Source organism: Mus caroli, unplaced genomic scaffold, assembly GCF_978045245.1.
Source record: "Mus caroli unplaced genomic scaffold, Mus_caroli_1 scaffold_13, whole genome shotgun sequence".
NCBI lineage: Eukaryota > Metazoa > Chordata > Mammalia > Rodentia > Muridae > Mus > Mus caroli.
Window position 1 is genome coordinate 63493680 of NW_028227268.1, and position 25076 is coordinate 63518755.

At 46.1% G+C, this 25076-nt stretch overlaps 1 protein-coding gene across 1 annotated transcript; it reads right to left on the bottom strand.

Annotated features, from left to right (window-relative positions):
- Positions 1–566: 566 nt before the first annotated feature.
- Positions 567–24005, bottom strand: Nlrp3 (NLR family pyrin domain containing 3). The gene is made up of 9 exons (XM_085829287.1): positions 23472–24005; positions 19898–20011; positions 17096–18851; positions 14999–15169; positions 10780–10950; positions 8241–8411; positions 2004–2174; positions 1170–1340; positions 567–1017 (listed from the first exon to the last, which is right to left on the bottom strand). Exons 1-9 carry the CDS (start codon positions 23746–23748, stop codon positions 918–920), a joined length of 3102 nt encoding a protein of 1033 aa, XP_085685413.1. The 5' UTR covers positions 23749–24005; the 3' UTR covers positions 567–917.
- Positions 24006–25076: the final 1071 nt, after the last annotated feature.

A 25076-nucleotide genomic window follows, 5' to 3' on the forward strand; every position in this document is an offset into this window, starting at 1 on the left:
AGCTGCTCTTTAAATGGATAAACCTAAAGTAAGCTCTTGTCACCCAGGCAAGAGGAAACCAGGTTATGCCTCTATTTGAGAATGCCGTAGGATTCATTTCTGCATGTGAGCTAACCTTCCCCTGCATGCTGTTACCCTCTATGCTACTACAGCTGAAATCCCTCCTCTAAAATCCAAGTGACGTGACTTTTTCCCCCTCATTAACCAACGATGAATCATTTTGCAAAGAGAAATTTTAAATGTGTAAACTGATTTATTTTTAGTAGTTTGGATAAATAACTTAAAAGAATTCTAGATACATTTTTAAATTAAGAAAGCAGTACAAACATACAATAAATACAAAAATAGGTTTTATAAATCTCTGAGTTTTCAGGTAGCTAAATAGAAATCATAACTATTAAAAAATAAAAACAAATAATGTAGCTGAGAGGCTGCCACAAACCTTCCATCTAGCCCGCAGGTAGCTCCTTATGCGGGATGGTCAGTTAACAGGAAGACAAGACCGAAGGTATGGGCAAAGGTCAAAAAACTGGAGACCCAGAGAGAGAAAGACAGGTGGGGGGAGAAGTGGAGGAGGAGGAAGGGGGGGGAAGAGGAGGGAGAGGGGGAGGAGGAGGAAGGGGAGGGAGGACAGAAAAGGTGTTTTCTAGAAGCTGTTTCCATGAAGTCACCAAGAGGGAACACCTTGCCCACTGAGGATATGGCGGGAAGGGCAGCCTCTGGCAGTTTCACGTTATCGATGTGAGGAAACAAGTTTGGTCCCACACAAGCCTTTGCTCCAGACCCTATACCAGAAGAGCCTCGGCTGTGATCCTGATGGTGAAGGAGGGCTTGATAGCAGTGAAGAACAGTGCGCACTGGGGCTTGGGGCAGGACTTGGGGCAGGACAGAGGCACCTGGTAGTCCTGCTTCCACACCTACCAGGAAATCTCGAAGACAATAGTCAGCTCAGGCTTTTCTTCCTGGAGTGCTTCTAAGGCACGTTTTGTTTCACGATTTAAGTACATTTCACCCAACCTGTGAAAACAGAAAAGAAGCTTTGAGTTAGACTCTTCAGAAAACTGCAAATTAATCCAGAGAAACTCTGACTTTTGTCCCGTGGTCACCCTCCCCTCAGCACCCCACTCCCCTACCCCATGAAAAAGAAGCTCTAGGCAAACCACACTCACTGTAGGCTCTGCAGGAGGCAGCCCTGTTGTTTCAGCACCTCACAGAGGGTCACCACGCACAGATCGCCCAAATCGTTGTTACCCAGGTTCAGCTTCCGAAGGCTGTGGTTGTGGGTCAGAATTGTGGAGAGATTCCAGCAGCTGTGTGAGGTGAGGCTGCAGTTGTCTAATCTTTGAGAAGAGAAGGGTGATATAAAGAAAATAGCCTTGACCATCCATACTTCCGGGTCTCCAAGCCTGCACTGTTTCATTTGCATAAAAAGCACAGATTGGGCTGGGCAGTGGTGGTGCACGCCTTTAATCCCAGCACTTGGGAGGCAGAAGCAGGCAGATTTCTGAGTTTGAGGCCAGTCTGGTCTACAGAGTGAGTTCCAGGACAGCCAGGGCTACACAGAGAAACCCTGTCTCGAAAACAACAACAACAACAAACCACAGAGTGACCAGCATGAAGCTGCTTCATATGATACGGTTTCTTTTCTCCCCTCCTTAGATGGAAGTTTCTTTTCCCAAGGTTTCTTTTCCCAAGGTTTCTTTTCTGTTTGGGTTGAACAGACCAAAATAGTAACAGAAATTTGTCAATTGACTTTTTCTAAGCATTACATTGCCCTCAGATTTCCACAAAGTATCAATGGACCAAATGAATATGTTTGCAGTTGGCAGGACTGTGGTGGCAGGGGCTCAGCCTTTAAGCTGTATACCATCTAGAAACCTCCCAGTTCTCACTAATGGACACCAGGAACGCCTCACTCCTCAGACACAGATTTGCATCAGGGTTGCTCCAGGGCCTGCCTCACACCCCATGTTCCCATCACCTCAGGCAGCCCATGGACTCACTCCAGCATCTGTAGTTTACAGTCCGGGTGCAGAAGCCCCTCACAGAGAAGCCTGAGTCCCGTGTCTCCAAGGGCGTTGTTTCGTAGGTAGAGGTGTGTGAAGTTCTGGTTGGTTTTGAGCACAGAGGTCAGAGCTGAACAACAGATTGAAGTAAGGCCGGAATTCACCAACCTACAGGCAGAAGAGAAGGAGTCCTCAGTGCCCAGGCTCTCTCAGACATTGTATGTCACTGCGAGCTGCATCCTTCCAACTTAAGGGTCGGAAGCCAGCACCATTAACATAATCTGAAGCATGGCTCCACGGCTCTGGATCCCACGGGAGAGATGGACAATGGTCTCAGCATACACTCTGCTTGGATCCACGAGAGAGAGAGAGACAGAGACAGAGACAGAGAGACAGAGAGACAGAGATTCAGAGAGAGACAGAGACAGAGAGAGAGAACATTCACGTGTTTGGAGATCAGAGGACGACTTTGGCTACTTCCTTCAGTTTGAATATGTTTGGCCCAGGTAGTGGCACTATAAGGGGGTGTGGACTTATTAGAGTGGGTGTGGCCTTGTTGGAGTAGGTATGGTCTTGTTGGAGGGGTAGGTTTGGAGACCCTCTAGCTACCTGGAAACAGTCTTCTCCTGGCCGCTACTCTATCAAGATGTGAAACTCTCAACTCCTTCTCCATCACCATGTCTGCCTGGACACTACCATGCTTCTGGCCTTGATGATAACGGACTGAACCTCTGAATGTGTAAACCAGCCCCAATTAAATGTTTACCTTTTTAAGAATTGCCTTGGTCATGGTGTCTCTTTACAGCAATGGAAACCCTAACTAAGACATCTTCCACTCTGTGAGTCCCAGGAATTGAACTCAGGTTGTCAGCCTTGATGGCAGAAGTTTTTATCTCTGGAACCTCACAACAGTCCAAGAATTTTTGATTTACTATTCTGAGGTCAAGTCGAACACCGTCTACAGTGAATGCTTGTGGTGCTGCTTAGCCAGGCTGTGGAACCTCCAGATGTGGCCAGACTAAAGGGAAGAGACCACTGGAGGGTGGGCCTCGTAGCCCAGTTCAGATCCAAGCTCTGCTTCCAGACCCTCCCAGAGATGAACAATCTCTCAGTGTCATGGGGGTCACCTGAATCCAAGCCTAGCAGATGTGAGGGCCTGAATTCCATTCCTAGCACCTCAGAAAAGAAGACGAAAAGAAGACGACGTCAAAGTTATGTGATTAGGATATTGGTACCCATTGAGGCTGAGGGATAAGTATGTTTAATGCATGATATAATGCTTAGCAAATCAAACACATACATCCAGTCAGCCTGCCCACTGGTAATAGCTCAGGCCCAGCCAATCCAGCCGTGATGGTTTATGTGTTGACCATCAACTTGACAAAATCTAGAATCACCCTCAAGACAAGTCTTTGGGCATCCCTGTGAGGAATTTTCTAGATTAGGTTAACGAGAGTGGAAAACTCTTCATGGGCTGGCGTCCCAGGCTGAATTAATGGGGAAAGGAAGTGAGCACCAGCACTCTCCTCTCTGCTTCCTGTTTGCAGACACAGCGTGATGGCTGCCTCATGACGCTGATGCTGTTGCTGCTGCTGTTCCTCAACACCCCACCCCCTGCCTGGAGATGAGCTGTACCTTCACAGTATGAACCACAGTAAGCCTCCCTTCCCTAATTCCTTAAGTTTGCTGTCCGGTAAAAGCCACTAATCACTGGGTGTCTTTGTTCTGTGTGTCTTGAACACATGCTATTTGCTGCATTCAGTTAACTCCTGTGGCTTTGCTACGTCAGCAATCCTCCTTGTTCCCTAAAACTGCCTTCTGATGAAAACCGAACTTCTAATGGTGTTGGCTACTTACTTTGTGGGATAATGGCATCGAGTGTGAATGTTTTATTTCATTATGCAAACTCAAGATAGGAGTGTTATTCTTTTTTTTTTTTTTTTTTTTTTTTTTTTTGGTTTTTTGAGACAGGGTTTCTCTGTATAGCCCTGGCTGTCCTGGCACTCACTTTGTAGACCAGGCTGGCCTCGAACTCAGAAACCCGCCTGCCTCTGCCTCCCGAGTGCTGGGATTAAAGGCGTGCGCCACCACGCCCGGCTAGGAGTGTTATTCTTACTCCTTTCCTTGTGTCTCTTACGAGACAGAATCTCTTGTAACCTAGCATGGCGTCTAACTTGCTGTATTATCTGGCGTGACCTTGAACTTCCGATCCTCCTGCCTCTGGAGTGCTGGGACGACCAGCATGTGCTGCCACACCCTACTTAAGTGCTAGTGATCAAACTGAGGGCTTTGTTCAAGCTAGACAAACGCTCTGCTGACTAAGCTACATCCCTAGCCATCATAGCTCCACTTTTAGTTAGGAAAATGGAGATCAGAATAATTATTTAGGGTGGCAAGATGAATCGGTAAGAGAAAAACTCTTACTCCCAAACTCCATGATCTGAATTTGAACCCCATGGCCCACAAGATGAAAGAAAGAAGAGAATAAGGCATGACAAGTTGTCATCTGACCTCTACATGCATGGCACAGCATGCACACCCACCAATACACACGCTCACATATATATCATAGAAAATAAATAAATAAATATCATAAAATTGCCAGCCAGAATAATTACTTGAAAAATAATGAGGGCTTCCTGCTTGTCAATGATCTAAACTTCCATAAGAGAGATTGTGGCAGAACAGGCCAGGCCTTTGGAACATAAAACTAATTCAATAGAACACAGACCAGAGGAAAGTGGAATGAAGGCTGGTTTTTCTCCTAAGGAAAGGAGGAAGGAAGGAAGGAAGGAAGGAAGGAAGGAAGGAAGGAAGGAAGGAAGGAAGGAAGGAAGGAAGGAAAGACAGGCAGACAAAGAAGAACTGAGAGTAGTGAAGTGTGTAAGTGCCCTCTGTGAGCCTGCTGGGAAACCTCTGGACAGTCCTCTGCTCAGCAAGTTTGAACAGGGGCAGGGAGGGATCTAACAGTGGCGGATGGAAGGGGTGTTATAATAGCTAAGCCCAGTTTTATGTGTCCATGTGTGACACTTCTGTAGCACAGGGGAAGTGAGATTAGAATATATCGTGGAGCCAGAAACTAGAACATATTATGCTAAAGTTCAAGAGAAGAAGATAATAATATATAAGATGTCTAAAATTTTTAGTTCATTCATGCTACACATTAGGGAACCTATTGTAAAAGAAATACACACACACACACACACACACACATGCATTGAGTTCCATAGACAAGCATGTGTTTTACAGAGTGACTTGTAACAGTAAAAATGTAGAAACTTACCCAAAACATTCTTGACTTAATGAGTGGCTGGATAAATGCTGGTGGTGGGTACTATGGGTTTTGTGCTCCAAACTAGAAGCCATATGGAAATGTATCCAGATAAATGAAAAACAAGTCAAAGAAAAATACTTCTATTGTGTTTGTAGTTTGAATAGCTAACTACAGTGTTGGGTTGAATTTTGTTCTTCCAAAAACTTCACATATTAAAATTCCAGTTCTTTAAAATGTGACCATAACTGGACACCCAAACCTCACAACCTCACAGATATAGTCAGTTATGATGACTCTAGGTGGGCCCAAATCTGGTATGACTGACATCCTCATCAGAACTGGAGCTTCTGACTGGAAAGATGGCTCAGCAGTTAAGAGAGCATGCTGCTCTTCCAGAAGACCCGAGTTTGGTACCCAGCACTCATGTCAGACAGACCACAGCCACCTGGGATGCTAACTCCAGGGGTCCAGTGACTCCTCTCTTGGCACTGCACTTCTATGCAATAGTCTTCCCAACCCACACTCAAACACACCGTTAAAAACAAATAAATACAATCTTAGAACCAGAACTTGGGACTCGGTGTTACCTGCAGAGGCACAGAGAGAAACTTGTGTGAAGATGGAGGCCACAATCAGGTGATGCCTCTCCAAGACAAGGTACCAAAGACTGCCATGAAGGGAGACGAAAGAATAAACTCTTGCTCATGGCCCTCAGAAGCACGAGCTCTGCTAATTCCTTAACCCTCTCCTCGAGAACTGAGAGACCGTTTGTGTTGTCTACACCATTATGTTTTGGGCACTGTGTTATATAGCAACCTTAGTAAACTCAGACATACAGTGTAACCTTCCTTCAGCCTGAAGCTGGCTGAGCCAGAACTTGACCTTGCTGCCACTAAGGAGATTACCTGCCTTCCTCCCTAGATCACTCTATTGTTCAGGCACTGTAGCTGTTCCTCTTCAAGATACTGCTACCTGCTGAAAGCCCCCCCCCCAGCTATTCCGGAGACTACGCCCTATCCTGCACATCATCACCTGCAGCTGGTTCCAGGCTCCAAGGATGAATTGGCAGGAATGGGCCTCCCCCCCCCTTTTTATAAGTGCAGTCGCCATTAAACATTTGAACCTTGAACAGACTAGCATGTCTTGGTTCCATTTTTCTTGACCCACCTAAGTTCCCTCTTTTCTTTCAGCTCCAGGTTGCCTCTTAGGCTCCAACCTGGACATGAGAGCCGCAGGCCAGCCCCAACAATACAGAATGTTTGGGTAAAAAGATGGATAGTTGGATAAATATACTAGTGAGTAAATTCATGGATTAATATGTACATTGATAAAGCCATTGGCAATGTATGGGCATATGGGGGAATGGGCGTTTGTGTGTACAATACAGTTTCTCAAATTTTGCTAGCCAGGTTAGTAAGTGGCTTTTTCTAGAGGCAGAAAGATTTTTTTATGTTGTTTTTATAGCAAAAACAAAACAAAACACCTCCCAAGTGGTATCTGGGTGCGAGATCTACTTGGGAAGACATTTGTCTATGAGTGGTCATTGGTGTTTAGGGGTACATAAGATATCTCAGAGAATATAGAAACAATTAATAGAAAATCAATGACAAAACCCAAAGATCACAGGAAGAGAAGCCAGTGCAGAATTTATAGAAGAGGAAGTTATCAAATCAACGAGAAACCATGGGGAGAGGAACTCACGGAGAAAGTGATGGATGGACTAAAGCCGAGGCAAGAGCCAAGCTAAGGACTGTCAGAAGCAACAGGTACTACATACTGTTTTGTGCTCTAGTGGGTCACCCCTCCCTATAGTGCTGTGTGTGTAAACAAGGTCACTTCCACCATCGGCACCTACAACAGAGTCTAGGGCGCCTGGCAAGCTCAGAGGCCAAATCACATCTGTTGATCCAACAAAGCATCGGAAGCCACACTGCTCTGGCAGAGCCATGGCAGCACCTTAACATTCTAGGAAAGCAATTTGGTAACGTCTGAGGCTGTGCTAGTAGGACAAGCCCAAGAAAGTATTAGAGTTTACAACTAATATTGGTTAATAATTATGGATAATTAATTTTCCCTCAGAAAAAGTCTCTTGTCAGTGTTAGGTTTTGTTGGTTTGGTTTGGTTTGGTTTTGATTTTTTTTTTTTAAGACATGGTCTTCTGTAGCCCAAGCTAGTCTCAAACCCCCTATGTTACTGCGTATGACCTTGACCTTCTGGTCATCCCGCCTTTCCCTTTCAAGTGCTAGGATTACATGAGTGTAGCATAAAACCCACTTTATTCTATACTAAGGATGGAAGGCATAATACATGCTAAGCAAACTAACAATTGAACCACATTTCCAGACTCATTTTGTTCTATTTATCTTTTACTGAAGCAAGGTCAGTAGTTATAGCTGTCCTAGAACTCAATATGTAGACCAGGTTGGCCTCGAACTCACAGAAATCTACCTGCCTCTGCCTCCCAATTCAGTAGAACTATCTCATCAGCAGTAATACAACTGTCCCCCAGTGTCCTTGGTGACTAGCCCCAAGACACCCCCACAGGTGCTAAAATTTGCACATGGTCATGTCCCTCATGTGAAATGCAGAGTGTTTACATATCACCTCTGCGTATCTCCTGTGGACTGTACTTATCTCTAGGTTACCTGTGCTATCGGTCACGGCATGTGTGCTACACTGCATGTAGCTATGCTCTGTTGTTCAGAGAATAATGACAAAGAGGAAGGCTCACATATGTTAAGCACAGAAATAATTTTTCCTAATATTTTTAACCCACAGCTGGTTAAACCCACGGCTACTTGAATCTGAAGTACGGAATCCTAGCTGGAGCTTCAAACCACTTCGGATGCTGATGCTGTGGTTCCCACCTTCATCTCCAGCAGATGAACATTCTCTAGAGGGGCCCCACCCGTGCGTGCTTCCCAAATAAGCGATCTCTGAGAAGAATTTGACTTACTTACCCCAGCTTCTGCAAGTTACATTGTGGGTCCTTCATCTTTTCACACAAAACCTGGACTCCTGAGTCTCCCAAGGCATTTTCTCCAATGTACAGTCTGGTCAGAGAATGGTTGGAGCTCAGAACCAATGCGAGATCCTGACAACACTCGGATGTGAGACAGCAGCTCACCAACCTTCCATGCAGAGGGGACAAGGTCAGTGCCATCTCTCATGCACTCTGCACCGTGGGCTAGGAGACCTGTACCTGCTACTGCCTTCCTCAGCTACAACCTGCACTTTAGCTCTACACAGTTCTTATCCTCTTCCCCGTTTGAAGAAGTAACAGACAGTAAACCCATTCCCAAGAACACCTTTCCTTTTCCCTTCATCTATGTCATTGAAATAAAATGTAAATGTAGGGTCAAGGGAGATGGCTTAGAGAGTAAAAGAACTTGCTACCGAGCCTGACAACCTGAATTTAATCCCAGAACCCAAGAAGTAGGAAAGAACTGACTCCAAAAAGTTGTCCTTTGACCTTCAAACAAACTCCATGGCACACACACACTAATAATAATAATAATAATAATAATAATATAAAAACAGGGTTTTAATGTATGTGTGGTAAAATCTGTCATCCTAACCATTTTCAGAGCAGAATTTTATTGAGGCCTGGTAGCAGAGGCCTGCAGTCCCAGCTACTCAGGAGGTGAAGGCAAGAGGACCAAAAGCTAGGGGGTACCTGGGCAACTTAGCAAGACCCTGCTCAGTATGAAAAAGGAAAGGGGGTGGAGTAGAGTGCTTTCCTAGCATGTGAGAGAACCTAGATCCAGCCCCCAGCACCAGAAGAAGAAGAAAGAGAGGAAGGAGGGGGGAGGAAGAGGAGGAGGAGAAAGATGAGGAAGAGGAGGAGGAGGAGAAAAGAAGAAGAAGAAGAAGAAGAAGAAGAAGAAGAAGAAGAAGAAGAAGAAGAAGAAGAAGAAGAAGAAGAAGAAGAAGAACTCAATGTCTTTTAAGAGCAGCCACCATCACTATCCATTTCTGATCACCTTTATTTTACAAAACTGAAACACCTGTTAACAAAACAAAACAAGCAAACAAACAAAAATTTCCCACTCATTCCTTCCCAGTCCCTGGAAGCTACCATTATGCCCTACATTATGAATTTAAGTAATAATGTTATGTAAGTGTAATCATAGTGTTTGCCTTTTGTGACAGATTTATCTCACTTAGTATTGCACCCTCAAGGCTCGTGAAGATTTTAGCAAGTGTCCTGATTTGTTCAAAGCTACGTATGTGCAGATGCCACCTTCTGACCAGTGTCCATCAACAGACATGAAGAAGTCTCTAACCTTTGGCTGCCGTTACTGACATGCTCTGGACTTGATGTTGCAAACACAGTTGCACAGCTGGTGGACGCACCCAAAAACACGTGAATCAAGTGCAGGTCCATACTCCTGTGAGAATCACCGTGCTGGTTGCCGTATTTTATGTTCCTGCTTGCTGCTGTTTTACATTCCTACCAGAGCAGGGGCTCTCAACCTTCCTAGTGCTGTGACCCTTTAATCCAAATCCTCATGTTGTGGTGATCCCCAACCACAACATTATTTTCATTTCTACTCCATGGCTGTGATTTTCCTTCTGTAAATATCTGTATTTTCTGATGCACTTAGGCAATTCCTGCGAAAGGGTTGTTTGACCCCCAACAGGGTCTCAATCCACAAGTTGAGAACAACTTGTGGATTAAAGAGACAAAAAGTCCCAGTTCTCTAAGTCCTTACCAACACTAGTCCAGTTTCTTATTTGTTTGTTGTGGGTTTATTTTCTATAATCATGGTGATGAACTATGAGCCACCACCACCTGATCAAGTGGAGTTTTTGTTTCTTTTTGTTTGTTTGTTTTTTTTTGTTTTTGTTTGTTTGTTTGCTTGCTTGTGTTTTTGTTTTGAGACAGGGTCTCATGTAGCCCAGACTAGCCAAAAATATGTAACCAAAAATGAGCTTGAGCCTTTGATCTTTCTGCCACCACATCTGGTTTGCTGGTTTGATTTGGTGCTAGGGATCAAACTTTGGGCTTCACATGTGTTAGGCAAGCACCCTATCAACTATCTATCAAAAGGCTGCATCCGTAGCCTGCAGGCATTCTCTTAACTTTTTAGAATTCTCATCTCCTAGAAGCGTTCAGTAAGGACCCCGCACAATAAATATTCCATTGCTTAAGCGCTGCTTTTTGTCTATTTAGTGTGAGGATTTATTATGACCTCTCAAAACCGTTCTACCATGATGCTTAGCAGTGCTTCTGTTTCCTCAGATATCTTAAAGACAGTTTATTTGATGATTTATAAACATACACACACGCACAGACATAACTCCCCCCACAGCAATCACTGGCTGACTGAACGACTGGCAAACTAGCAGAAGGGAGCTCAGGAAGCCCTCCATGCTGCTGAGAATATTCTCATCCTCACACAGGAGCTGATGATGGCTCACTGTGTCTCCCTTAAGCCGAGGTCCTGAAATGGGCCTCCGCGGCAGAGCTGCCTACGGGAGGCAGGCCAGGCTCACCAGAGTTTCTGGAGGTTGCAGAGCAGATGCTTCAGTCCCACACACAGCAATCTGACTCCAAAGTCCCCCAGGGCATTGTCACTGAGGTCCAGCTCCACCAGCTTCTGGCTGCTGCTCAGGACAGAGGAGATGTCGAAGCAGCATTGATGGGACAGTCCGCAGCGCCCCAACCTTCACAGCGAGAACAGAATCAGACATCAGAGAGAGGCCTCTCTCAGGATCCAGATCCTATGTGTGTCCCATGCCTATATTCTCAAACTATGGAGAGGGGGTGAAACCTCTGGGAAGTGGAGCCTAGAGGAAGACACATGGGATGTATGGACACTGATAGGGGTGACCTTAGGGAGACATTGAAATACTGTTTTGACTCTTTGTCTCTGTGTGTCTCTCTCTGTCTTTGTCTCTCTGTCTCTGTCTGTCTCTCTGTCTGTATGTGTCTGTGTGTCTGTCTCTTTCCCCCTCACTCTTGCTCTCTTCCTCCTTTGTTCCTTAGCCTCATGATGTGCATAGACTCCCCGACCATATAACGTTACCACGATGTTCTGGCTCATCACAACAGACTCGACTGACCACGGGCTAGAACCATGAGCCAAAACAACGCTTTCCTACTTTTAAATTGACTGTCTCGGGTGCTTATTTAATGATGGAGAGCCGGCTCACACAGCCTCCTTCCCTGCTATCTTTCTCCAGTCTGGATGCAGTTTCTGCATCCGGCAGGAGCCCAATGTGTTCTGGGGTAAGCAGAATTCCTGAGCAGCACACAGGACACCTTAGAAGTGGGAGGGGGCCTCATGGTGAATGCACCACGCTCGTGTTGGTCTGCACTTCGGGTGCATAAAGGGTACATCGTAGTTTGTAAAAGGTAACGGTGGTGAGCCTGGAGCCCCTGCCTTCCAGCGTTTCTAATGGTTGAAGTCCCCTCACGAGGAGGCATGCATGTGGCTAGCGTTCTCATTCCCACAACATTTTTGTCTTTAACATGTTAGGAGAATGTGATCCCGTGCTCTCTCTGCACCAAGGAGAAATTTAGGAAGCAGAACTGACCGGTGATCTCATAAAGTTCCTGTCCTGCTGGGTGGGTCAGGGACACCAAAGCCACACTCGGGAAGACACAGATAGGAAGGATGGGGGGAAGTTAGGGTCTCTCTGTGCTTCCCACAGTGCCAACCTCTTGGTACATGTGGCCTTCACTCCGTTTCCTTCTTGGTGAACAGATCTCTGTGAGCCACAGAGAAGAGCTGTGGGGAAACGTCAGCTAGGCACCGCTCAGGGCTGTGTCAGCACCCACCAGGAAATGTCAGCTAGGCAACACTCAGAGCTGGGTCAGCATGCACCCCTCACCCCCATTTATGAGTCCTTTTATACACTATTGTTTGGCTGTGGTTTGTCCCCAGGAGGCCACAGTCAGAAGCTTGGTCTTGTGAGAAGCTTGGTGATGTGAGAGGGGCTGAAACCTTTAAGAGCTGAGGCTAAGTCCATAATAATGATGTCACTGTAAGCACGGCTCTCCAAAGGAGTGAGAGGCGTTTTCTCAGGATTCACTTAGTTCTCCACAGTAAGGCCAGGGAAGTGACTCAGAGGGTCAATGCTCTTGCCACCCTAACTTAATGACCTCAGCTCTGTCTGCGTCAGGAACCAAGTTCCAAACTTGCCCACTGACTTCCACATGCATGTTGTGACATTTGCAGGCCCACATACAACAGACATAGGTAACACAACACACACACACACACACACACATACACATACCATAAATTTTTAAAGAAAAGAAAAATAGAAATGTTCTTTTTTAAGTGTATGGGTTTTTTAATTTTAAAATTTCTTGTTCCGTATATTTGGAGTTAAACAAAATAAAGCACAGAATGGAGTGTGTGAAATTCAGAAGCATAAGATAGTCATATAGCTCATAGGCTAGAAGGGGAGACATTGAAATATACTATGGGGCTGGAGAGATGGCTCAGTGGTTAAGAGCACTGACGGCCCTTCCAGGGGTCCTGAGTTCAATTCCCAGCAACCACATGGTGGCTCACAACCATCTGTAATGAGATCTGATGCTCTCTCCTGGTGTGTCTGAAGACAGCTACAATGTACTTAGATATAATAATAAAAAAAATCTTTAGGCCGGAGCGAGTGGGGCCAACCTGAGTGAGTGGGGCTGGCAGCTATAATTGTACTCATATACATAAAATAAATAAGTAAATCTTTTTTAAAAAAAAGAAAGAAATATACTATGGAATGGACTTTGTGGCAATGCAATAGTTAAGCTAATGTAGGGAATACATCCAAAAGAAAATTCATCAAAATAACAGCACAAAAATCTACAGCTGACAAGCCAACAAAGAAAGATGGAATAATCATTAGTTTTCAATAACACTCAGAAATAATAAAATAATTCTCAATAATATAAAGCCACTGGGAGAGCAGAATGGGGGAATTATTTATTTTTATGTGTTATGAAGGTTTTGCCTGCATATATGTCTGTTTACCAAACTTGGGTCCTCTGCCAGTACAGCAAGAGCTCTTAGCTGCCAAGCTATTTCTCCAACACCTCAAGTTTGGTTCACAACACCACATGGTAGCTTACAGCTATCCATTACTACAGTTCCAGGGACTCCAGTACCTTCTTATGGCCTCCAAGGGCACCAGGCATGCACATGATACACAGACATATGTACAGGCAAAACATTCAGACACATAAAATAAATAAATCTAAAAGAAAAGAAAAAGCAGATGTGGAGAGACAAAACACCATCACCCTTCTGATGCACACACACTCTTAAAGACCGATATGCCCTGCTGCCCCAAAGACCACGGCGAAATAACAGGAATTCTTCCCCAGAGTCGGAAGCTAAGCTCACTGTAACATCCAGCACAGTGCTCCTGGCCCTGGGCTGGCCAAGTGAGGATGAGAGAAAGTGAACAGCAGCTTATACAGAAAATAAAATTGAGTTTTTACAAGTGGTGTTGGAAAGATGTATAGTACGAGCAATAGGGAGATAGAGAAATGCTCAAAAGAAGTGAACATAATGGCAGGACGCCACCTCACGCTCTTAGACCCACGAAAGAAGCTGAGGAAGGGAGAGGGCTGGAGCCAGAAAGTAGAAGGCCAGCTTGGGCAACATACTGAGATCCTGTCTTTTAAATAAGTAAATAAACAAATGAAATTTAAAGAGCTGTGTAACTTGTTAAAAATTCAGATGCTACATGAATCCAGAGTATGTGTTAAATAGAGCTGGAGGGAGGGTCCAGGGGCCCAGCTGGAGGGAGGGTCCAGGGGCCCAGCTGGAGGGAGGGTCCAGGGGCCCAGCTGGAGGGAGGGTCCAGGGGCCCAGCTGGAGGGAGGGTCCAGGGGCCCAGCTGGAGGGAGGGTCCAGGGGCCCAGCTGGGGACTGAGATGCTCAGAGTACGGCATATAAATCACAGTAGGCTGAACACCTGGGTAGTACTAGTAAGGCCAACCTTAGGAGATAAACTTTTCATCCCCATAACAGCATCTGTGATGAAACTTCCCAGTTCTCACCCAGAAGCCTGGTCCATGAAGAAATGGAAAACACAACCTTTGTTTTGCCACCAACAAATAGCTCCTTTCAGTTCTTCTTCATCTTCCCTGTCTACAGCTTTCTAAACTTACCTCCTGTCCATTCAGCCAGCACACTTATAATAGAATCAAATGTGTCCCTCCAAAGCTTCACGTATCAGCCCTCCACCCCATAAGGCCACAGCGTGTGACCATGTTTGGAAACAGGTGCTTCAAACAGGTAGTTGAACAGAATTCAGTGTTAGCCCTAGTGCCGTTGGACTGGTATCAGTACAAGAAAAGGTTGTTAGAGGTTAGAGAATAGACACACAGCTAGAAGATGATGCAAAGATTCAAGGGGGAAATGGCCACCTACAAGCCGGGGAGAGAGACTCAGAACAAATCAACCAATGGATATGTGATTTTGAACTCCTAACAGCCAAACCTGAGTTAAAGTCATTAGGGTTTAGCCCTTGGTCCTTTTTTACAGTAGCTCTGGGGACAACTGACCAGATTCATGAATCATCTTTCTCTACTGTCTCCTCCCAATCATTCTACACACACAGACACACACACACACACACACACACACACACACACACACGTACACACACTCACACTTTCACACATACACACACAATCACACACAATCACACTTTCACACACACACACACACACACACACACACACACACAGACTTACCACAGTCTCTGAATGTTACAGCCTGGGTGCTGGAGTGCCTCACACAGCACCCTCATGCCCGGGTCTCCCAGAGTATTGTCACTGAGGTCCAATTCAGTGAGGCTCCGGTTGGTGCTTAGACTTGAGAAGAGACCACGGCAGAAGCTAGAAGTGAGGCAGCAGTTCACCAGTCTAGAATGGCAAGGGAGGAGGCCAGAAGACAGGATTAGTTTCCAGGAACAACAAACTGGAGCTCAGGACAGGGGTCCTGGCACCTGTTCATAGCCGGCTCCTAAGTGTTAAGCCACCAGTCACAGACCTACTGTTCAGGCCCCTCCTTCCCAGTCAGACCGATGTTTCCCTGGCCTGAGTTTGCAGCTTAAGCGGCCAAGGAGCATCTTTGACTCAGGCTGCCCAGATGGAGCAGGAGTGCTGTCAAAATGCCCAAGGCCAGGCTGCAACCACAGAAGTGAAGTCTGAATCTTAAAAGAGTGACACAGCTACACTGGCAGTTTTTAATTCTTATAGTCATTTTGAGGGAGTCACATTAGAAAACCCTGTAGCACTTATTAAAATGCAGAGAGCCTGCGGATAGGACGTAGCTTAGTGGGTAGAGGCTTGTCTGGCATGTTTGAGACCCTGGATTTGGCCCCTAACACTACATAACAACAGAGCATGTTTGCCGATACCCGAAGTCCTAGTACTCAGAACACGGAGGTTAGAAGATAAAGAGTTTAAGCCAGGCATGGTGGCGCACACCTTTATTCCCAGCACTCGGGAGGCAGAGGCTGGCAAATTTCTGAGTTCGACCAGCCTTGTCTACAGAGTGAGTTCCGGGACAGCCAGGGCTACACAGAGAAACCCTGTCTAGGAAAAGAAGAAGAAGAAGAAGAAGAAGAAGAAGAAGAAGAAGAAGAAGAAGAAGAAGAAGAAGAAGAAGAAGAAGAAGAAGAAGAAGAAGAGTTCAAGGTCATTCTCAGTTACAGGATGAGTTCAGGTTCAAGGTTAGCCTGGGCTACACAAAACCCTAGCTTTCAAAAAGAGTTGAGCTTCTTTGTATAGATTCAGGACTGAGTATGTGACTCTAGACCTCTGCTGGGGGGTATGCACTTAGCTAGTCATCTTAGAAGGTTCTGTGATAAACTTAGCCTGTATCCTGCAAGAAAACTGGCTGTGCCTGCCTCAGCACTCGGGAGGCAGAGGCAGGCGGATTTCTGAGTTCGAGGCCAGCCTGGTCTACAGAGTGAGTTCCAGGACAGCCAGGGCTACACAGAGAAACCTTGTCTCGAAAAAAAAAAAAAAAAAAAAAAAAAGAAAGAAAGAAAAGAAAAGAAAACTGGCTGTTACCTGAGGTAGGAGCTCAGTTCTCATCAGGGGTGGTAGCAGAGTCCCTGTCCTTCCTCATCAGTGTCAGGCTGTTGATCGTTTCTCCACCTTGTATTAGGTCCTTAAAGAACAAGTCTGCCTTCTCTTACCTCCTCTCTCTCCCCCTCTCCCACTGACACAGTCTGCACGTTCACCCTACCCTTAAAAAACTCAGATAGACACCATCGTCTCAGAACGACCGGATCAGGAGGTGAGGAGGACAGGTGGCCAAGCTGACAGACCCTCATAGAGAATGTCAGCATCTTGTGCAAGGGAGACCTGTGGAGCTGCGTTCTTCTCTCCACTGGGTAAAACCAGCCTGTGGGGAGGGCCCTTTAGACTTCCCATCCTCCACAACTGTAGTAACTAACTAAGCCTTTGGTCTTCAATCTGGCATCCATGACAGCAGCATGGGTTGAAGAGCAGTGTGCTAGAGCTACCCTAGAATACAAGCAACGGACGTCTACAGACATCCACACAGTGCCACAGTCCACCCAATACTGTGCATGGAAGCGATAGTCTCCCAAACGCTTACTTCTTAGTTCACTGGGTTTTGTTCTCAATCCCATTCATCCACCTAGCCAAAGTCTCTCTCTACCAACGAGAGGGTGGCAGTCATGTTATCATGAAGCTTGTCAATTATATTTGGAAAATATTCAGAAATAGAGGAGAGGAAAGAAATGAAGAAAGGAAGGAAGAAAAAATAGCCCAAAGCATAAGGCACATGCTATCATCTGCCCGAAACCAAATTACCTGGAAGAACAGGCAACATGAGTGTCTGGGAAAACACACTGAACCTGGTCCAAGGGTCGACCTCCTCTCCTCTCTTCTTCTTCCTCCTTGGGCGAGTTGTGAAAAAACCCCAGGGAAAGCGTTTTGACCCTATGACAGTTCTTAATACAAAAGGAGGAAACCACATGGTCCATTCTGGTAGAGAGGTTGATCTCAATTTTGGGAAAGTGGTCCATGGCGCTCTGCACAAAGTCTTCCTCCTGCATCTCGTACAGGCAGTAGAACAGTTCCAGTTGGCTGGGCTGCCACTGCAGCTTCTTGGCCTTGGCTTTCACTTCAATCCACTTCAGTAGCTCCAGTCTGACTTGCTGAGAGATCTTGCAGCTTAGTTTCTTCTCCAAATAGGAGGTTCTCTCCTGGTTTACAAGGCCAAAGAGGAATCGGACAACAAAAATCAGATAGCCTTTTTCAAACTTCCCATAATTTTCTAGTAGGACCTTCACGTCTCGGTTCAGAAGATCTGAACAACCTCCTGGCCCTTTCCTCACGGTCACCCCCTCTGCCTCCTCTTCCAGCAAATAGTACATAGCAGCGAAGAACTCCTGGAAAGTCATGTGGCTGAAGCTGTAGAATCTCTCGCAGTCCACTTCCTTCTGGAACACGTTCATCCTCAGGAAAGCAGAGACGTCAGTCTTCTGCAGGCCGTGCTTCCACAGATCACACTCCTCAAATAGGATTTTCTGGTTCCAAATTCCATCCGCAGCCAGTGAACAGAGCCCCTGCAGGTAGTCAGAGAAGAGATGCTCCTCAATGGCCCCCCGGGATTGCAGCAGGCTGGAAAGGAAGAAGACGTAGACGGCCGTAGTGGTCTTGGAGGTCTGGGCTAGGCTCTTCCCAGTCTCCATCTGTTGCTTTAGCCCCGTGCACACAATCCAGCAGACCAGGGGGATGAAGCACATGGTAAAGAGGACCTCATTCTCTTGGATCAGCCGGAAGGCCTCCCGGGCCTGCAGCTCGTTGGAGAAATACTTAAAGAAATACTCCTTCCTTTTGGCCTCAGAGAAGCCTAGGATCTCCACGTGGCGGGGGTGGTCCAGGAGATGCTGCAGTTTCTCCAAGGCTACCGGCCTCGTCGTTATGAGCAGAGAGGCCTTGGGCAGCAGTTTCTTTCGGATGAGGCTGCTTAGCAGAATGTCTCCCCGCACAGCCTTTTGCCAGTCTGTGCAGACCTCCCCAATGTGCTCGTCAAAGGCCCCTTGTAGCTCATCAAAGCCATCCATGAGGAAGAGGATCCTGGAAGACTTGCGCAGGATCTTGCACACAGGTGGGTTTGGGTCAGGCCAGCAGCTGACAATCAGGTCCGCTAGACTCCTTGGCGTCCTGAGGCTCACCTCTCGGCAGTGGATAAAGAACAAATAGTCAAATTTGTCTTTGAAGAGCTTTCCCAGTGCCCAGTCCAACATAATCTTCCTGGCTAGGATGGTTTTCCCGATGCCTGCTGCTCCCTGGAACACCACCGTGCGCACAGGCTCCGAGTGCCCGTCCTCGGGCTCAAATAGCAGCTCCAGCTTAAGGGAACTCATGGGGCTGTCCCGCATTTTAGTCCGGCCGATGGTCAGGAGTTCATGCTCCCGCTCCTGCTTGCTCGGATGCTCCTTGACCAGTTGGAGCTGCGTGTAGCGACTGTTGAGGTCCACACTCTCACCCAGACGCGCGTTCCTGTCCTTGATAGAGTAGAACCTGCTTCTCACATGTCTTCTGTACATCTTACAGTAATCTGCAGCAGAGACAGAAAGGCGGGATCCAGGAAAAGCCCACACATCCATTCCCCAACAATAAGCTGCTAGCGGACCTCTGCTGTTACAGGGAGGGACCATTAAGAATTGTAAGGATTCACGAACAACAACAACAAAATGCAGGGTGCTGACTGTCAACTAGAAGCAGTGAGCTCACTAAACATTCAAATGTATAGAGCGAGCTGTAGTCATTGATACAGTAGTGGCACAGCCAACCATTTTATGATTGGTTTGAAGCCTATGTGGTTGCAATCTGTAAGCCTTGGCAGCAATGTGTTCACCAGGGATCTCAGAATATCTATTACTGTTTCCCAAATTTGTATGGAGGCAACATACAATGCAAGTGGATATTAAAACATGGCTGTGTTTTAACAAAAGGAAAGGAAAGTCAGTGGTTTATACTCTAGAGGAAGTAAGGATTGGCTTAGAAAAATAGGTGGTATGACCGGACAGAGGGCTCAAAAATATAAAAAAAGAGCCGGGCATGGTGATGCACGCCTTTAATCCCAGCACTTGGGAGGCAGAGGCAGACTGATTTCTGAGTTTGAGGCCAGCCTGGTCTACAAAGTGAGTTCCAGGACAGCCAGAGCTATACAGAGAAACACTGTCTCGAAAAGCCAAACAAATATATATATATATATATATATATATATATATATATATATATATATATATGAAAATAGGAGGTATAATTTGTCTCCACTGCTCGAGTGTATCAGGATCCCAAAATTCTGTTGTCAATTACTTTCCATTCATGATAGGGCAGAAAGCCAGCACTGTGGCCTCCGGCCAGAAAAATCCGTTACTTAATAAGCCTTATACCTTTAGGCTGAAGCCCATATCTACCTGTAGTTAACCCCTTCCCTGGGACTTTGGGAAGCCATGTGAATATGCCTCTGTGCCTTCAGTGAAGGCGGGTTTCCTGAGGCAGGGCTTGCTCCCTGTAGAGTGGCTAAGCTCCCCCACTTTCCAGTTCCTTAGCCCCTGTTCCAAGTCTCAAAGATGAAGGCAGCAGCTTGACGCTTACCTTTCTTTTTTTTACAAATGGAGATGCGGGAGAGATATCCCAGCAAACCCATCCACTCTTCTTCAATGCTGTCCTCCTGGCATACCATAGAGGAATGAGATGTACACGCGTCATCTAAGCACAAAAGAAAAAACACAAAGTACATCAAAAAAAGTCCTAACACAGAGGATAGAATTGAGCCTAGTCTATGGGGTAAGTCAATGGCCCCTACTCCCTATTCCTTCTGAATTAAATGTGGCTTAGCCAGGCGTGAGAGCATATACCTCTAAGCTCAGCACTTGGGAGATGGAGGCAGGAAAACCAGAACTTCAGAGTTATCCTCAGCTACATAATGAGCTCAAGGCCAGCCTAGGCTACATGAAATCATGTCTCAAAGAGGAAAAAAAGAAAAAAAGAAAAAAAAAAACAGGGGAGAGGGGAGTAAACATGGCTCAAAGTTTGCAGACTGTTGATATTTATGGCATCAAAAGCCTAATAGGCATGATTCTGCTGGCCTCACTTTGAAAGGGGAGCTGTCAATCATCAGACAGAACTGTGTCCCCAGGCTCAGAATGTCTTTCCCAGGCCCAGAAATCTGTCAGAAAACATATGAGATCAAACGGTGTTTCTTTGCCATTGTCATCTGTCCCTAGTTGTCCCCGGCACCCTGACTTAGGGTACATGTGCACGATCCACAACATTCTCCTGAAAGGTTCACCCTCCCCTGAGCTCAGTTGAATGTACGTAGCCCATGTGGACCATATCCTATGCTGTCACGTCTAGGTTTCTAGGTCTTTAGAAGGGAATGTTGTCAGTCAGTCTAAGTAGTTCAGAGCAATGGCTTATGAAATTCACATGGAAAAGTTTGAAAATGCTGGGTAACACTTTACTCAAAGCAGTTCTTTTTACTCTGTGCCGAGGCTTAGGCACAGTTATCCATGGGAAAGTCTGAGGTGATCCCAACAGGTGCCTACAGCCAAGAACTGCCTATCCGAATAATATGGACTTTCCTCCTAGGGGAAATTCAGGAATGTAGCAAAGTCCTCAACAGGAAAAGACATACAACAGATCAAAGACATGGACATACTCCTGTGGATGTAGAATTATTCTGGAAGATAATGTCAGGGATGTAGCTCAGTTGGTAAAGTGCCTTCCTGGCATGGATCTAAGCCAGGGATGGTGTTGGTACACAGACCCAGCACCCAGGAAGTGAAGGCAGAAGGAACAGGAGTCCAAGGTCTTCCTCAGCCACACAGTGAGCTTGAGAAGGACAGGCAGGAGAGAAGGGAGAGAAAAGAAATGAAAGTGCCACTGGCAATGGAGTCACAAAATAAAAATCTAAACATTCATGCAACTGCAAACCTCAGCCCAGTGCTCAGGTAATGTCTCACTTCAGCTCCAAAAAGAACTTCAAATACTGATGACGATGTTCATGCCTAGAATGCAGATATAAAAGCCAACTTCACAAGGCTATACTTGTATAGTCTTACCTGGCCGTTTACTCTTACTATGACCAGCCCAGACTGGGGAGCCCTGGGTAATTAGAGCCACTCCCTGGCTCGAGTCCTTCATTTGAAAGCACATCTCGATAGTAATAGGAACTACATCATGGGGTTATTGAAAGAAAAGCAAAACCCATTAAAACTGCCTTGTACAGGTTGCCTGGAGCGGTGGCTCAGTGACTAAGAGCACTTGATGCTCTTCCAGAGGACCTGGATTCAGTCCCCAGCATCCACGTGGTGGCTCACAACTGTCTGTAGCTCCAGCTGCAGGGAATATGATTACCTCTTCTACCCTCCTCAGGTGCCAACACATGCATGGTGCACATAATAGACATGGAGGAAAACACTCATACACGTGAAGTTTTTGTTGTTTTCTGGTTCTTGTGTTTTGGGTTTTCTTTGAGACCTGATCTCTTTGTTATAGAGTCCTGATTGTCCTGGAACTTGCTCTGTAGACCAGGCTGGCCTCTAACTCCCATAGATCCGCCTGCCTCTGCTTTTCAAGTACTGGGAATAAAGACATGTGCTGGGGCTGGTGAGATGGCTCAGTGGTTAAGAGCACTGACTGCTCTTCCGAAGGTCCTGAGTTCAAATCCCAACAACCACATGGTGGCTCACAACCATCCATAATGAGATATGACTTCCTCTTCTGGTGTGCTACCACATCCAGTTCAAAATAAATCTTATAAAAAAAACAGACAAACAAACCCAACTTCCTGGTACAGAGCCAGAGAGAGCTGGTTCAGGGAGTAAAGGCACGAACCAGGTGACCTGAGTTTGATCCCCAAGGCCTACACGGTAAAAAGAATCAGCCCCTGCATATTGTCCTCTGACCTCCACATAGATGCCATAGCACACACATACAGGCACACAACATAAATAGCTAAAAAGATTTAATGCTTTAATTTGAAAAAGAAAATCTAAAATTGCTCAGACAGGACTTGTATTGCTGAGATTAACACTTCACTCCTGTTGTACACATTCTCAGGTCAGGAACAATTACAGCTGCATCGTGATGTGCAATTGGATTGCCACCATCTCCGTCTCTTTCTCCCGGATTGCCATTGCCTTGCCACATCCCTCATCACCATCTCCAACTGGCCCAGTGGAACCCAGATCCCTATACATAACAGGGAGGTGCTCTACTCCTGAGTCACACCACCCCAGCATCCTTAACTTCTGTGATTACTTCCTTCCGCAGCTCCCACTCAGCATCTTCTGCCTGGGACTTCCCTGGTTTATTCCAAATCCCTTCTGCTGCTTCCCTGGTTTAGAGCAGACAAGCATCTGCTATGAGCTGGTTGGGGAACCAGAGGAGGACCTCAGCACTGAGCCAACTCACGAGTGTGGAACCAGCCATAACAGTCACCTGGGAGTGAGTGAAGACTGAGACTGGAGTTTTTACAGAATTAAGAAAACCACACTGCTCCCCGCCCCCTGACCCTCACCCTCCCATACCCCTGCAGGAGAGAAGGAAAACCCATGGTCATAAATTAACATTTCAAACATGCTAACTTCTGTGTAGTAAAGGATATTATCACCCAGCCCTTAGAAGGCAAAGAAAAGAGGATTCTGAGTTTGGAGCCAGCTTGGGATACTTGAGACTCGAACTCAAAACCAAAGAACGGAAGATGTTGAATAAACATAGTTATCCATAGCAAATGGATATGCACAGATGAGACAAGCACAATGTAATAGACACATAGGAATATTCAAGATTAACCTTTTTTAAGAAGGAAATTCTGATGTACCTGAACACACTATGCTAAGTGAAATAAGCCAGCCAAAAGAAGCAAGCCCTTCATGAATCTACCTGCACGAGGAATCCATAGAGGTAACGTTCATAGGGACAGAAAACAGAGCGGTGGTTGCTAGGAGATGGGGTTAGGTAACGGGGACTTATCATCTCGTGTGTTGGGAGCTTCAGTTGTGCAAGATGAGAAGTTGGTTGCACAATCATATGTTTTCTTGTTGCTAAGCCATAAATGTAAAATTACTAAAATTCCACCTTTTATGTCACGTGTACCTTACTGTAAGAAACAAACAAACAAACAAACAAACAAACAAACCCAAAAACCCTTCTGTTCACTCACTCCACTCTGGCTGGTCCTTCTTAGCTTTTTCCCAGAGGTCTCGCCTGTTGATCGCGGCAAAGATCCACACAGCCATGGCCCAGGCCTTCTCCTCGCCATTGAAGTCAATCATGAGTGTGGCTAGATCCAAGTGATCTGCCTTCTCCATCTGGCCCCTGGGGACTGGGATACAGCCTTTCTCGGGCGGGTAATCTTCCAAATGCATTTTGAATTTCTTGAGGTCTATATCTTCAAGGTCCTCTAGATACTGGGCCAGCTTGCAACGGACACTCGTCATCTTCAGCAGTAGCCCTTTCGAGGGTCTCGGGGCTTAGGTCCACACTGGCAGTGCAGGAATGAAAACCCCATGGGAGTAAAGAAGAATCGTATTTAAAAAAGTCTCCACTTCCAGAAAGAGACGTTATCAGAAACCCAGGAAACTAGATGCTGATATTGAAACATCTAAGGGCACCCCATAGATTGGTACAGGTTTTTAATGAATCACCATCTCTGGCTTAGTAAGAACTGAGTAAGCCAAACGTTTACCAGAAAGTTCTCTTAGTTTGATCCAGATGTATGTCCTGAGCCATGGAAGAAAAGTTCCTCTGTAGAGATAAAAATAAGAAAGCCATTAACACAATAAGATGCGGTACACAGAGAACACGCCTATACAAAGTCACCAGGACTCGTGTCTGACCGGAACCCATGGTGACGAGGCTAGGACCTGGGCACAGCCTTCACTGTTTCTCAACCTCAGCTTCCTCCTTCAGACACTGAGAAAGCAGAAGAGATTGCTTCCCGATTTCTTTTAATGGAAAGCTCTGGTTTCTTGCTTTTATTTTCAAAGGAAGGTGGAAGCCAGGAGAAAATAAGCTATAATAACCCCAGAGCACCAAAGTGAGGACTCACAGCCCAGACGGACTGACAGCCAACCCTTCAGTGCTCCTCTATTTCCCACTGACAGACAGAACCCGATCAGATGGAATTGCATGCATATAAAGAGGAAGACTACGTGTGTACATTGCTTTAACGGCTCTTTAACATCTCACATCTATAAGGAGCATCATGATTCACATTTAGTCAGAACTCCTCTGGGCCTAGTTGCTGCCCTGATTCTTTTTACTCTTCTCACCTAGTTTCTCCACTCAGGTGTGTAGGTTCCTTCTGCTGAGTGGTAGAGACACTAAGTGGCTTTCTCAGACTGAAGCCATAGATGGTAGAGGAAAGTGCCTGAAAGGTGGTGATGGCCTCCAAATTGATATTCATGTGACAGCAAGGTGACATTGAAGGTGCCCCAAGCTCCATGTGCCTGTCTCGTGTCCACTCTTGCATCTCCTCTCCTTGTCTCCTGACACACCTCACATCTTTCTGTCATCTCTAGTGTTCTTGCTGACTGCTGCCCCAGCTCCAAGGATCCTCCTAGACTTTTGACCCCTCAGTTCCTAGTCTTTCCCAGGAGTTCTCAGCCCTCTGCTTCCTGCTGCTAAGACCTGCCACAACAGATTTGCTCTTTATATTAGCTGCCCCCTGGGCTTCCAACACATTCCCTCCCTCACAGGCAGTCCACCCTCTGCCACCCTGAGTGGATGCTACTGAAGTCCTAGGGAGCTATCATTGCTTCTTCTG